This window comes from Rhododendron vialii, chromosome 9a (assembly GCF_030253575.1).
Source record: "Rhododendron vialii isolate Sample 1 chromosome 9a, ASM3025357v1".
NCBI classification, from domain to species: domain Eukaryota; kingdom Viridiplantae; phylum Streptophyta; class Magnoliopsida; order Ericales; family Ericaceae; genus Rhododendron; species Rhododendron vialii.
In genome coordinates, this window is record NC_080565.1 from 28157673 (window position 1) to 28173157 (window position 15485).

Sequence of the window (15485 nt, forward strand, 5' to 3'; positions counted from 1 at the left end):
ACAAGACTTGCACCAAACCGTGTTTGTGTTGGCGAGTAGCATTGATACATGAAATAGTTGTGCTTAAACTATCAGTTAGGTCACTTGGCTCATCACTTATTTAAGGTTCAGAACGAATATTTCCAGAAGTGCTTTTAGACAATGCCCTATTTGTCCAAGGAGTTATGTCTTAATTGAATATTCAATCTAGGAAATCCACGATGCCCTTTGGACTCTCATTTCTTGATCCACCAGTTTGCTCAAGGCAACTAATTTTTGGTTGATGTTCTTCAACGACGACGAGCCGAAAAAGCCACAAAGCTGAATCAAGAAGCCGTGAAGGTACAATAGTATCTCATGAACGGAGGGGGTCAGGATTTGGGTTTTGGCTGGCAAACTTAAAATAAGTTATCCGCTACTTACGAAACTATTAGGAAAATGATATTGGCACTCCAAAAATTGATGGAAGCACTCCGAAAAAACAAATGAAAGTGGTTTTGAAATTGCACTAGTTTTGGAGAACTATTATCTCATGCTCAAAAATAGTTTTAGAATCAAAACTGCAGTGTTGAAAAACATGAACAAGTCCAAAACAAGTGATGGCAAACAAGGCTCTTTTTGTGCACTAATCAATAATCTCATACTAATAAATAGTACTCAATAATTCAAAGTGGAGAGAGTCTTGCATCACAATTCCACCCTTGATGAGCACCACCACAATACAAATTGACACCATTCACCATTTGTATTTTTAGACTTAGGGCACGATGATATCAAAATGAAGGAGAGAAAAGAAGAAGTTAGAACCATGTGTCGCCTCCCTCACTACAAGCCTCCGACCCTGCTCATGAGTCATAATTCAACTCTCATACAGACCAATAGAGCTGGCCATGATTCGACTCACAAACAAACCAATAAAGCCGACCGACTATTGGGGCTAGATTGGAATGGGATGATTCGATCGTCTTAATTCGGATTGTGTCAAATCCCAAAGATCGCACAAGTTATAGGGATTCCGTAAAGAATATCAATAAAAGACATACCCGGTTTAGGAATCCGAATTCCCCCGAATCTTTTCAATAAGGACGCTATAAAGTATGTCACGTATTGCCACTTGAAATAGTATGCACTCTGAAATCCTAAATTTCTGAGCATTCATAATAGTAATTAATTAGTCCGACTAACTTAATCGTTAGAATGTCTGCGGTTGAAAATACTACCAGTCAATGAATTTGTTTTGCACGTTTGCATCATATCAATATCATTAACTTCTTAATGGTTATTCATTCTTGAGGTTATGGATACAGTAATAATCTTCTCTCTTCTTGAAAGTATCGCATTTTTCTGATAACAATGTGTCCATGCCAGCAAGCGCGCACGTCGATTAATTCCAAGACTATAAAATTAACGACCGGACAAACCTCCAGTAGTCTCAAAGAAAGTTTTAAATCTAAAATCTTAAAGAGAGAGGCCGTGACCGCTAGTGACCAGGCCAACCCATTGGGTTTTCTCGAAAGTATCACAAAACTCGTCTTATATTCCACAATATTATTATTAGGCATCCACTAGACACCTGTAATTTTCATTCATTATCCAACAAGACAAAAAACAAGAGAAAGAAAAGAGAAACACGGCTGCAGAACCCATGCCTTGCAAAACGCTAATTGGAGTTCCGAGAAGATCACTTCATTCCAAAGTTCCTGCCTTAATCCAAACGCCAAGTTTTTGCCTTCGGAAAGGTCAAAGCCGAAACGAGAAAGCCCCTGTCATCTCACAACCATGTAGTGAGGCCGGGCACTACATGGTTGCAGTGAGCAGCTCAATTGTCTATTTAAGTTTTTAAAGATTCGGATTTAAAACTAACTTTTTCAAAAGAAGTTTTAATTCGAATTGTTAAAAACACGTTTGTACGGTTGAAATTGTTCACTGCAACCCTATAGCGCCCAGCCATATTATCTGGACCCAAATCCCTCATCTAACCTCTATTTCATCACATGATCACATCCCAACGGCCAACCCACACCAGGTCTAATCTTTTGGCCGAACCTGATGAGCCCCACAACTACTAGAGACTAGAGAAGTTCGCTACAAATCGCACCCATCAGGCCATCACCAACCGAACAGAAACTCCTATCACAGGACTGTCAAAGAACGAATCCGGAACGCCCCATAATGGACTTCCACGTGCCAACCAAACGACTTCCCAATTTTTAGACCCAACATTCTGACCAAATCTTTTAATTGTTTTTATACATACTTGATTTTGAATATTATCAATAATTATTTATGTATAGGTACTTATAGTTTTAATAATTTTGATTTTATTTGATAAAAGATCGGTTATTTTACATTATCATTTCTCAATATCTTTCATAGATGAAAAAAACACATAACTGTTGAAGTAGCCTAAAGAGAAAAGCAATTTGGCCTTGTTCGTTTCCCATCTTTACTTTGTTTTAATTTTGTGTTCCAATCATTACTCTATATCTTTATCTAATCAGTGTCTTATTTCTCCAACGAAAATCCTATGTGTACCGACCATTTTTGGACCGAAACCGCACCGACGGCCGCGCGCGGCCGTCTCCGGCCACCGGACGGCCGATCCGAGCCGTCCAAAAATTTTAAAACAAAAAACCGAGGGGCCCCACGCGGGAATTAACGTCATCCGATGTGTGTAGGGTGCTTGATCTAAACACCCTATTTTTCGTGTATACATATATACACGAAAAATAGGGTGTTTAGATCAAGCACCCTACACACATCGGATGACGTTAATTCCCGCGTGGGGCCCCTCGGTTTTTTTTTTTAAAATTTTTGGACGGCTCGGATCGGCCGTCCGGTGGCCGGAGACGGCCGCGCGAGGCCGTCGGTACGGTTTCGGTCCAAAAATGGTCGGTACACCTAGCAGTACTCTTTCTCCAATTATTAATTTCATTTCTCTATCGCTATCCACTCATATTCCTCTCTCCAATCATTACCCTATTTCTCTCTCCACCTACTATCAAAACTAAAATACCCAAAGTTACTAGACGAACAATGCCATAATTGGTATTACTTTATCTGCATTAGGCTTGAATTATTTCCATGTACAAATTTAACGTATAAGAAAACAAAAGCTTTATGATATAATAAGTATACACTTCGATAAAAAATATATATATTTATTAAACTGGTTTTTTTCGAATCAAAATTTTGGCTCCGCCACTGTGAGGAGTAAACCCACCAATCAATCGGCCAACTGGTCGGCCTAGGGCTCCATTGTGACCAAATCACATGTCGAGTATCGGGAAGTGCTCCGTAACCACACTGTCTCCTGATATAAGTGAGTATCCAATGAATTAGGCCATGTAACAAAATAAATGGTCCCAAGTGACACTAGAGTGCGTCGTGTCCACTTATCAGCACTGGAAGCCGCAAATTGGTGCCGTATTTACCGTTGGGCCCGTAAACGAGGACAAGGAACTCCCACGTGATAATGGAATTATTTAAGCGACTCATCACCGTTCAAACCCAATTTCCAAATCACCGCCCCAAGCCCTCTAATAAGTACCACCAAATTCCAAAGTCCCGTCGGTTTAGGAAAAGCAATTGTGTTTGGCCAAGTTTTAAGGTAGCTCTGTTTCTTGAGAAAATAGCCATGAAGAGGCGAAAGAATGAGGCCGGAAATGGACCGGCGATGGCGGCGAAGAGAAAAGCGAAAGGAGAGGTGGACAGAGGGAAGGAGGTGGGGAAATCGACGGCTGAGGAGAGGGGGGACGAGGGGGAACGTGAGGGTGTGGCCGTGGAGGCGGAGAGGTTGATGGATTGGGAGGAGGGAAAGCGGCGGTGGAGTGTGGTGGACGAGCAAATGTCATGGGGGTCATTTTGGTGCCCATCTTGGGACATTGATGAGTATCTAGGGGAAGCTTATAACGATGCCTCGTACGGTGATGTTGTTTGGGATTATGATATATGGGATTTGGGAGGCATCAATGAGGTTCCATGATTGCGTGTTTGTTTGTGAGAGTGAAAGAACCTTCTTGCACTTCCGGCTTTGAAGGTTTTTTTTTTTTTTTTTTGTTTATTGATCCATCAGCAATTGCATTCAAGATCAAGAAAACCACACGGCATTTACAAAAGGAAATCCATACGGCATCTGGTTTTGAAGTTTGACGCATGAAATTCAATTTTGTTTGTTCACTGCATGTGGTGGATCTCTTCAATTTTGGTTCCATAATCAACACATAGCACTTTTTTTTTAATAACTAGATGTTGGAGCAAGTTTGCGGACATTTCAACTAGTTTCAGGACTCTGAAGATAACGATCGGACATAAAGCCCTAAAATTTAGAATGTTTGGCTTTCGGGGGAAGATAACACTTTTATTAAAAAGCAGCAGTACTTTATTTTTTGTGGGAACCACCAATTACTAACCTGAAACTCGTTAGGAAAATCTTCCTCTACATCCCTTCTTAACCTGTAATTTCAAACTGCTACTTGAATTTTCTTCTTATTTTCTATATCACAGCTTTTGTCATCTGTTATCATCATTGGTGTAGTTAAAATTTATCACTAAAAGAGTTGAGAGTTTTCCGTGATCAAATCATGAACGGAATGAAGCTGAAGCTCTATACTAGACAAAGCATGAAAAATGGGATTCTTGTTGTGTAATTATTGACATACTCCCTCCCTTCATGGTGTTCCGGTTTCTAAAAAAAGAAGGTAATTTCAAGCTCAAAAATTATGTATTTACGTAAATAATTTTCCTACTAATATGGATCTTATTTGATAAATCTCATTGAGATCTTTTAAACGGTACAAAAAAAATTTAAAAAATATTTCTCATTTTTATTATATTTGAGCTTGAAATTACCTTTTTTTTCTAAAAATTATTTTTTCTAGAAACCGGAACTGGTCTTGATAATGCCACGACTATATTTTCTAGAGCCACGACAATTTATGTTGACTGACTACTATACCCCACGTTCTTCTTCACCCTTCGATTACCCTTTGTTTCACTACAAAACCCACTTTGCCGTTTCACTCTCCTCTCTCTCCACTGCAATTGAGGAGGCGGCAGATCTAAAGTCACCAATCTCTCTATGCTTTTGCAAATCTCACCCTGACCCAACCTCTTCTTCCCGAACAAGATCGACCAAATTGTTCACAACACGCCTCCGTCCGCCCATGACATCGACAGAGTAAACTTCGAGTGGAGCAACACCTTTTTATTATTCTCTCAATTTTTATCTTGTCTGAATGTGTGGGGAGAGAGAAGTAAAAATTGCAAATTTTCTACCTCGTCATCTTCATCTTATTGTCTTTAGGAGTGAAGAAATATTATTTTCTGGGTAAGGAAATCCATAAACCAACGCAATTACTGTTTGCAGTGGTTTATTGTTTGAATTTGTAAAAAAAATTGCAGATTCGGAATGATTATCTGGATGGGTTACGATGGAGGGATGCAATCCAAGAGCAACGAAGGCTGATTTTTAGAGAGAGAGAATAACGGAGATAAGTGAGAGGAGTGGGTCCTGTGGTTGCAGAAAAGGGAGGAGGGAAGAACTCATAAGGGTTAGCATATGATTTGGAGTGGTGTGCTGCTGTCTGATGCTGATGATTAGTGAAGCCAAGGGAACGAACCAACGGAGAGGTGGAGCCAAGGGAACGAGCCAACGGAGAGGTGGACCAACGGAGGGGGGGGCACTGTGTCATGAGAGAGAGAGAGAGAGAGAGAGAGAGAGAGAGAGAGAGGAGCATTGAATTGTCTGGCAAAGACTTTGACTAATGAGGGCTCAATAGTCAATTACACAAAAATTGTCGTGGCCCTAACAAAAGGTGTCGTGGCATTAGGGCCACCCAACCGGAACACCCTAGTCTATTACTCCATATTTTGTTGTTCCAAAATATTTGACCTTTTTCTAAAAAAATGGAAGGAGAAATTTGATAATTTTTCAAAAGTGTCCCTCACAAGTGAATATAAGCACTGTAAAATAGGAACAATATAGGAGGTAATGATGAAAATAATAGGCATTAAATTTGAAAGTAGGTGTAATCATTATCTGTCTCCTCAAACAGTTAAAATTCTAAAAAAGAACCAACAACATAGAACGGAGAGAGTAATATCTCAATTAGCGTAGGCTTTGTCTGCTCTAGCTGCAGATGATTTTGGGAAGACTTCCATCCGTAAGCAGTTTCTTGTTGCGGTTTGCTCTTCTTCTTCAGAAAATAATGCCGCATAAGTTTTAAACCTCGAACTCTAGTCTCCAAAGTTGAAATAACATCTGAACTTAGACTATCTCGATTTTATATTGAACTTAGACTACCTCGATTTTATATAGGCTCCGTTAATGAATGATGGATTCAGAGTCCTATTAATTGAGATGTACGCGTAACCTGCTCAGAATAACTTAATTATAAAAATACAACAATTGAACCTAGGACTATATATAGCAAACATATCCTGCACAATCATCAAACACGTGAACCTAACAAAATTCCATCATAATATGGTTCTTAAACTCTCCAACCAGCTCCATATTTTCCCCAAAGTATCTTAAATCGTCAAGACATAATCGTGCCACAGAAAAATCAAAAAAAAAAAATTCTACAAAGAGGGATATTGTGTGGTGTGCTTTTCTTTTAAATTTGTTTGTTTTTTTACCAGAAATAAACTCGATTTATATATAAAAACAAAATACAAAGGACCGGAACTCCATCGGTCCGAAAATACAGAAAAACAACAAACAAAAAAACAACAAATAAACAAACAAAACAAAACAAAAGAGAAAAGCTGCCTGAAGCCAAGATTTAAATTTGTTTTAAAACAATGTAAACCATCAAATTAACTTCTTGTTCCAAAGCTGAGGAGTCTTCTTAAGGCATATTTTGCCTAACAATTAAACCTGATACAAGTATTGTGTAATCCTATTGATCGTGGTTCAGTCAAAATTTTTGGCGTAATTGATGCTTGACGAGCTCTAAAAACATAAACAGTTCCGGATCTCCAAATAGGCCGAACAACATTGTCTAGTCTCTATGTATAGGGACTGGAGAGGTCTTTTACCATTTGATACAAAACCTAGAAATTGGTTTAGTAGCAATAATTGAACACTTATAATTTTCGTTTGACCCAAAAAAAAAAAAAAAATTGAACACTTTTTCTTAATAGTCGTATGTCATTCATTAGTTAAGTTCCTAATCATTCTTCCACATCCTCCGAGTCCGGCCAAACAACACGATCTAGTTTCCTTTTAGGGACCTGAGAGTAGGCCTGTCAATGGACCGGATTCGATCCGGATCCGATCCGAAAAATCCGATCCGGATCCGGATCCGAATCCGATAACATCGATCCGATAATCCGATAATCCGGATCCGGTAATTCAATACGGATCCGGATCGGATCCGGATCGGATCGGATTAAATCCGTTATCAATCCGAATCCGAACTTTATTTTTTTTTAAAATTTTAATTTTTTTTAAAAAAATAGTAAAATTTTTATTTTGAAAAAAAAAATGTTTAAGAAGTTGTATTTTTATTTTTATTTTTTATTTTAAATTTTTAAATTTTTTTTTCTGAAAATAATTTTTTTTTGAAAAAAAAATTGTATTTTTTTGAAAAAAATATTTTTTTTTGGCTAAAATTTTTGAAGTAAAAAAAGTTTCCGGATCGGATTCGGATTTTCGGATCGGATCCGGATTTTTTCGGATTCGGATCCGGATTCTCGCTATCGGATTTGAGTCTTATCGGATCCGGATCGGATTGTGTCTTATCGGATTCGGATCCGGATCCGGATCTGTCGGATCCGGATCGGATCCGGCCCATTGACAGGCCTACCTGAGAGGTTTGTTACCACTTCACAAGCGTAGCTAACAAAACCGAAGAATTTCTTATTTTTCTTAGGGTTGAGGAGCGGGGCGACTGATATAGCAGCCTCCCATGGGACTGCCCAATGCCCATAAAAGACTTAGATCCATCATGATGGGTCCATGAGATACCAACCACCCATGTATTATTACAGCTTTGCTATAACTACATACAAATTACATACGCACTTGTGCAAAACGTGTGGAGTCTTGTGTTTATGTGTGATTATAGAATCATTGGTATTTCTACTGAATACTAAGAGCATCCACAATGTAATAATCAAAACTAAAAGTTGCTAAAGTTAGCAATGTTTGCTCAAAAAAGTGCTCACATTGTAATAACCAAACTTAGCAACTTCTTAGCAACTCATCAAATTTTGACATTTGAATAATCAAACTTCACAACTTTTACCAATAATCAAAACTCAATAACCAAACCCAATAATCAAATTGAAAACTAAAAAAATTAAAAAACACCTCACATTAGAATCGTCTCATCGAGACGAATAATTTGGTGTGGTCGGGTGCGTGATTGGAACTCGTTTGTAATTGGACATAGATGCATTGCGTATTGTAGGGGTTTTTTTTTATAGGGATACAAAAATAATCAATGTGGAAATCAAGTTTGTTAGGTTTGATTATGAACTAAATGGATAATCAAATGCTGACGTGACACATTTTAGTTATCGATTTTGATTATTCCCATTGCGGATGCTCTAATAAAGCTTAGTGAATCATAATTGCAATTCGCATGAGCGCAAGATTTTAGGTGACATCAATTACATGACTCGAACCTTGAACATCTTTGATCAGGCAAAATCAGTTCGGAGAAGTAAAGTAAAGCCATTTAATTACACTAGGCTACAACCTTGGTGGTATAAATAACCGAGAATATCACGGAGCCGCTTACCCCACTGTAAAGCGGTTCTTTACGGAGTTGAACGATCTCAATTATCTGTTTCGGCATTGGACGGCACAAATTAAAAATAATCTATTCGTGCGAATAGATTGATTTTAATCCGGATCGTCCAAAACACTTTTGGATGGCCGAGTTTGAGCTCCGTAATAAAGATTTTGTCATAAATAACCTTGGTTTAGTGGTCCACTTCTGTCTGATTAGGAGGATTTGGATTAATTTAAGGGGAATCTTATCTCGTTTTAAGTTCCCAATCTTTGTTTTGCTGCCCAGCAAATTGCGTCAGCAAAAAAACATTGAATTGACCGCAACGACCCGGATGTTGACCACCGCGTGCTTTCGACGCTCCCTTTCGTCCGTCCCAATGGGCCCTCAGATTCCACCCTTTCCCAAACATTTTCCCACTCCTTTTTTCACTCTTGCACTAAAGAGAACAGATACCTTCCGCCCACGCTTTTTACTCTGCTCAATCTCTCTTTCTCTCTCTCTCTCTCTCTCTCTCTCTCTGATCTCTCTCCAGCGTGTGAGATATGGGCGACGGAAAGGGCTCAACCCTAGTCCACCTGCTAGTCGTGGTCTTGTGCTTGGTCGCCTTCGGCTTCGCCATTGCTGCTGAGCGCCGTAGAAGCATTGTAACTCCTCTCTCTCTCTCTCTCTCTCTCTCTCTCTCTCTCTCTCTCTCACGATTTGAGTGTATATACTGATGTGAAAGTGTGTCTTACATCTGTGTACTGTTTGAAGTGAAATTGCCATTGCGGTTTTGTCAATCGCACTCTGTAGTTCTCAATTGTGTGGCGATTATGTTTTTCTGAAGCAGCCTTTTCTATCAGTTAAGGGTAGTTGCATTTTATCAGTTATTTTGTGTGTTTGTGTTTTTTTGCTTCCTTTGAGACTGTGGATTTTAAGATCTGGTCGTCAAGTTTATGATGTTGATGTGCTAGTTTTGTGCTTTAGCGATGCTTATCTGAGCGTGCAACAGCCAACAGAGAAATGCTTTTAGTTTATTATGTCCTCAAAGTTTAGATGTCGTTGGGGCCCAAAATACCTTTCAGGTGAAATTTGTAAATTTCAATGCTAGAAAATGGTTGAATGAAACTTTCACAAATTAATAAAAAGGCCAACTTGACTGGGTGAATGTGTTAGAAATTCTTTCGCCTCTATGAAGAGGACTTTTCACCAAACGAGGGTTAACATTTAGCAGCGAGGCTTCGAGTAGAAGTTTTAATGAAAGATGGAACATAGTGCAGAAAGAAGAAATACAGAACTGATTGAGCAACTAAATTACGGAGAGATAGGGTTGCAAACGAACCAAGCTGCTCACAAGCAACTCGTGGATTGGCTCGGATCCATTTGTTTAGTAATCGGGCCGGGCTCAAGCTAGAGTTTTAGGCTCGCTTAGTAAACAAGCCGAGCTCAACATTCAATATCTCGGCTCGTTTGTATAGGCTTGGCTCGTTTAAAGAGGCTCGTTAAGTAAATTAACCTGGCTCGGCTGGCTCGTTAAGTAGATTAACCTGGATCGGATAGTTAAGGGCTCGACTTGTTTACAAATGAGCCAAGCTCGAGCTCTAGGTTTTGGCTCGTTTAGTGAATGACCTGAGCTCGAACACTATAGAGCTCGGCTTGGCTCATTTGCACCCCTACAAAGAGAACACTATTTACACACCTACAATGATCTCAATTTCTACTCCTACTGGTGAATTGGCTAGATGGTTTGATGATGTTGTGTTTTGATTGAGGATCCCTTCTCCTTCAAGTGGCTCCTCTTTTATGGACGTCATAACTGTTGAGTTAATATGTCATCATTTTCTCCCATTTTGTCCACGTATCTCGCTCTCTTCCTTCATCTTGGCCTCCTTATTCGCCACATGGCTTGTTCCTGTGAAGAGCGTAAAGTAAAATTGTCTCTTTTGGATTAAGGTCAAGCCACATGGCATAGTACAATTTGGCTGGTCGTCATTGGTGTTAATAAATATATAACTCCATTCGGAATTTCCGTTTGATATTAGTGGGTTCTTCTCATCAGCTTCTAATATGCGATTATATTATGAAGTTAGAAGGAGAGACTGGCTAGTAGTGGTCATCGTTGTTCTCCCATACATCGTGTTTGGTAACTAACTGCATTTTGTGAGGGAAAGGAAAATGAGATTGGAGGAAAGCTAATCTTCCTTTGTTGGGTTGGGATTGTAAATGAGTAAAAAAAGGGTAGTCTTTGGAAATTTGGTCTGCATAAGTCTCGACATTCATACTTTTCCTCCAAAGGGTAAGGCAGATTAGAAAAGTGGAACTATTGAAGGGAAAAAAGTGGATTCCACCACCCAAGAGCTACTGCAGGCAACCAGAGTACGCTGTTGTAGTAGGTGTTGTTTGTATGTGTTTTTTCGTTTTCTACCCTAAGCGTTATCTTTGGAGTTCTTTCTTTTAATAACACCAGCACCTCTGCGCGCTGATTAAAATGTGCACAATTTATTGAAGTCATAATTTAACCCGTCAATTGCTGCCTGCCTTAATGGGTGGGAATGAGGAAGGCCTAGGTGTTGGATGGAGTCCTAAAACCTGAGTTCAACTAGAGTAAAAAGATTGATTCAACGTTGATACCAATTCAGTTAGACTTTGGTTGGTGTTACCATCAGTAATCTACATAATGGTAGTCCTGAGGTTTCTCTTTGACACCATTTCTGGTGTTGTGCTGAAGTTTGAGACTGATTATTTATGCCTTTTCTCTAGTATTTCAGTGGGAGTATATCTTTTAATACATAAAATATCCTTATTGGCATATGCCATACAAGGAAAAAGGATACATCTGCAGACCCTCCAATCTCCTTGATTGAGGTAGATATTCCCTTGTGGAAAGAAGCACCTTGAAGGAAGGAGCCATACTGGATCATACTCATCTTTGTGGAGTATTAATATAATTGAAAGCTTCTTTTGCAAAGTAATAATAAACATGAGTTGTTCTTTTGCATATTCTTCCATGCTGGGACATTTCAATTTTAGCTTGTAGTCCCAGTCCATGGTGAATTAGCAGGAATTGAGTTTGGTATTTCTTCTATTGGAATATCATATACATTTAATACACTCCACGTGCTATTTTTCATACTTATTTGTTGTAGTGAAAGTGCCTCTTTTCATGGCAGGGAACGTTACATAAAGACGAGATGTCCAACGCTACCTATTGTGTTTATAGCTCGGATGTCGCAACTGGATATGCGGTGGGCGCTTTCTTGTTTCTTCTCTCTGGTGAAACACTGCTTATGGGTGTGACAAAGTGCATGTGTTTTGGAAGACCTTTAGCGCCTGGTGGGAACCGTGCTTGGACCATTATATATTTTGTATCATCATGGTGAGAATTCTGATTTTTCTGTTATGATTCTTCCGCTGCTTTACAAAGCTAGAACACTCCATCTAGAAAACCTAGTCCTGTGGAATCACTCCATCTAGAAAACAGTAGCAATTCTATTATCCCAATGGGATTCCTGTTGATATTCACTAATTTCGAGGTAAAAACGTAAGCATTTCCCTTTGGTTAAATAAACTTGCATTTTTTTATTTCCTCTTTTCATATTTGTATTGTGTTGCTGGACTTGGCTCTTCTCAAAATTTGGCGCTTGCCCAACCAATTGCATTATGGCCTAACCATAAATTAAGAAGTAATAGACGAGCAACACACGGAACAATTCTAGGATTTTCGTGGATTTATGGGGTTCGGCATATAGGCTATATCCACAGGTGAAGATCAACAGGGGAGGCTTATGGCAGTGGCAAACTTAAAGTAACCCACTGAGGTACAAAACGTTGCTACAAAAACATGTATACATTTACATGTTTACAGTGGATTGCAACTGGGCCACCTTGGAGGAATGATAAACTTTATAAAGCCCAACTCAGTGCACCTAATAAGGTTGAAGAATGGTCGAAGTCTTATTTTAACTCTCCAAATTAGATCCATTGTAGCCCTTCCAATGAATCGATATATATATATATACACACACACACACAGTCAGTCTCAAATGAGGGAGTCCTTATTTTAGTTAAAATGCGGACCTCCTCATTTCTCCCATTTTCCAATCGAATTTCGATGATCCGAGCCGCTCAATGTGTTCAGAACGTAATTTTATGGGTACCCGCGAGAAATCGGCAAAAAAAATGACCGGAAAGGGCTTCATCCGAACAGTTTTTGTTTGAACCGTTCGATAAAAAACAAACAAAAACTGCTCGGATGAAGCCCTTCCCGGTCATTTTTTTTGCTGATTTCTCGCGGGTACCCTTAAAATCACGTTCTGAACACATTGAGCGGCTCGGATTATCGAAATTCAATCGGGAAAGGAAGGTCCGCATTTTATTAAAATGAGGTGGTCCTTACGGGAGACGGACTGTATATATATATATATATATATGGACGGTTCCGGAGACACCCAAAAAAACACCTAAAAAAACACCTCATAGTTCCCGATCAAATTTTGATGATCCGAGCCGCTCAATGTGATCAGAATGTGATTTTAAGGGTACCCGTTAGAAATCAGCAAAAAAAATGATCGGGAAGGGCTTGATCCGAACAGCTTCGAACAGTTTTTTATTGAACGGTTCAAATAAAAACTGCTCAAATCAAGCATTTCCCGATCATTTTTTTTGCTAATTACTAGCGGACACCTTTAAAATCACATTCTGCACACATTGAATGGTTCAGATCATAAAAATTTGATCGGGAACAATGAGATTTAGATTTGGGGTGTTTTTTTAGGTGTTTTTTTGGGTGTCCCTTGAACCGTCCAGTATATATATATATATATATATATATTAGTTGTTGTTTTTTCTTTTGGTTTGCTTGTGTTTAGTAAAGTTTGTACACTTTTCAATTTGTTGGAAATAGCTGAAAGATATTAGAAGTTGTGATGTTTTTCTGGTTAGAATTTGCAAGATTTGGGTTTACAGGAAGATTCAACTCAGTTTTTTGAGGGTGGTTGTTGAACTTTTGCTTTTCTTTCTTTCTCTTCTTTTATTTTTCTTCTTTTCTTGGTTGTGCACCCTTGGCACTCTTTCTAACTAAATATATTTTGGTTACGGATTAGGAAAAACTGTGTGTGTCACCACGAAGTGTAGCTTCTAAAGTTGTTCCTGAACATCATCAGGTTCAATCTCACTGGGAAAAGAGGAGAAGCCTAAGTTAACCCTGTGTATGAAATGATCTTGAATGGGTTCAAAATTTATGCAATACCAAATGCGGGGTTGGGCTGGCACCCTATGTCAATTTGTTTCATTCGTCAAGTGTTTAAGATGCAATGTGTGTCGGATTGGAGACTGTCCTGACAAATTGCAACCAGTAACATCAATACATGCGAAAACATACCAGTTCTGCAACAGTTTGATTATATTCGGTTATAAAACCATTTCTATAGATTTGCAGACTTCATTGGTTTCTTAGGGTTGACACTGGATTGTACAAATGAAATACTCCATATGATACAGACATACGGTTCACTCAAATCCGAACAGGGGCCTGTTCCCCGCGTTCCGGTAGTGGCAGCGAAGTGTCCTCTTTGTTGGCGTCTGATTTGGGTGCAGTGGCAGTTTAGGGTGTTTTTTGGGTTTGGGGTTAGCCACTTCGCCCTTTTTGTTGGCATCTTGCCAACGTTTGGGTCTCGGGTAGCCTTAGGTTAGTAATTTTTCCTTCGGGTGCCCTAGTCCTTTTAATCTTTGTATTATTGCGGAGATTAATAAAAAAAAAATTGCCGATCAAAAAACATTTGTGACTTAGAACTTGCTTTTTACACATCTACAGGGCGACTTTTCTGGTAGCAGAAGCATGCCTTGTTGCTGGTGCAAAGAAGAATGCCTATCATACCAAGTACCGCGACATAATCTACGCTCACGACTTCTCTTGTGAAACTTTAAGGAAAGGAGTTTTCATTGCAGGAGCAGTGTTTGTGGTTGCGACGATGATTCTCAACGTATATTTCTACATGTACTTCACCAAGGCTACAGCTCAGGCTGCTAAGAAAGCAAATCGTGCAAGTTCTACTGTTGGAATGGCTGGGTATGCCTAGGTTTTTGAAGGATGAAACTAGGTAGGCTCTGGGTCTTACTTTTTTGGTTGTCTTGGCAGGGTTCATGCGTCTATGATTGTACTCATGCAATGACATGCCGAATGTACTGATATGAAGATTGCTTAAAACCTGTGGATACTGATATGCGATTGTTAATTAGTATGCATAGTGATATCTAGTCTAGTTTTATGGTTTAGAAATGTCAGTTCAGGGGAACTTATTGAAACCGGTGTATCTGTGAAAACTAGCTGGCACGGGTATATGGTGCCGAGTTGGTAGGGCACCATATACCCCCATGCACAAGACCAAGGGTCAAATCTCACTGATAGCAACTAACAATTAGAGTAACACTTCATGCATGTCCAAGAAAAAATTTGATAAAAAATAAGGAGAGGTTAAATTATGACCGAGCCTTATTTATCAACGTTGGGTTTTTTCCAGATGAGAATGGGCAAACTTTCGGTGTTATAAGCAGCAGTTCTCAGTGTGTAGTGCTGAATTATCCAGCAGGGGAATGGACACTGAATTTTCCAGTGGGAAGTTTCTCTGGTTCTCTCTTTTTGTTACAACTAAAAGTGACCTAACATCTAGGTTCTCTTGTTCTTGAAGGTACAAAAAAAAACCTTATTCAGTCTTCTTGGACTAGCGGATCCAAAAATAAAATAAAAATAAAGCCTTATTGGAGTAATAAAATTCGGAAATA

General features: G+C 39.1%; 2 protein-coding genes across 2 annotated transcripts in view; both read left to right on the top strand.

Annotated features, from left to right (window-relative positions):
* Positions 1-14948, top strand: part of LOC131301735 (uncharacterized) — a 75393-nt gene extending 60445 nt beyond the window's left edge. The window contains exons 2-4 of the mRNA XM_058328132.1: positions 9256-9370; positions 11876-12081; positions 14518-14948. Of these exons, the coding sequence (XP_058184115.1) occupies positions 9269-9370; positions 11876-12081; positions 14518-14782 (573 nt within the window). The 5' untranslated portion in view covers positions 9256-9268 and the 3' untranslated portion in view covers positions 14783-14948. The remainder of the gene's footprint in view (positions 1-9255; positions 9371-11875; positions 12082-14517) is intronic.
* On the top strand, positions 3008-4218 carry LOC131301737 (uncharacterized). Its single transcript, XM_058328135.1, has one exon. It carries the CDS (start codon positions 3455-3457, stop codon positions 3962-3964), a length of 510 nt encoding a protein of 169 aa, XP_058184118.1. The 5' UTR covers positions 3008-3454; the 3' UTR covers positions 3965-4218.
* Positions 14949-15485: the final 537 nt, after the last annotated feature.

Coding starts and splice junctions, on each gene's coding strand:
- LOC131301737 (XM_058328135.1), top strand. CDS start 3,455: ATGGAATTATTTAAGCGACTCATCACCGTTCAAACCCAATTTCCAAAT.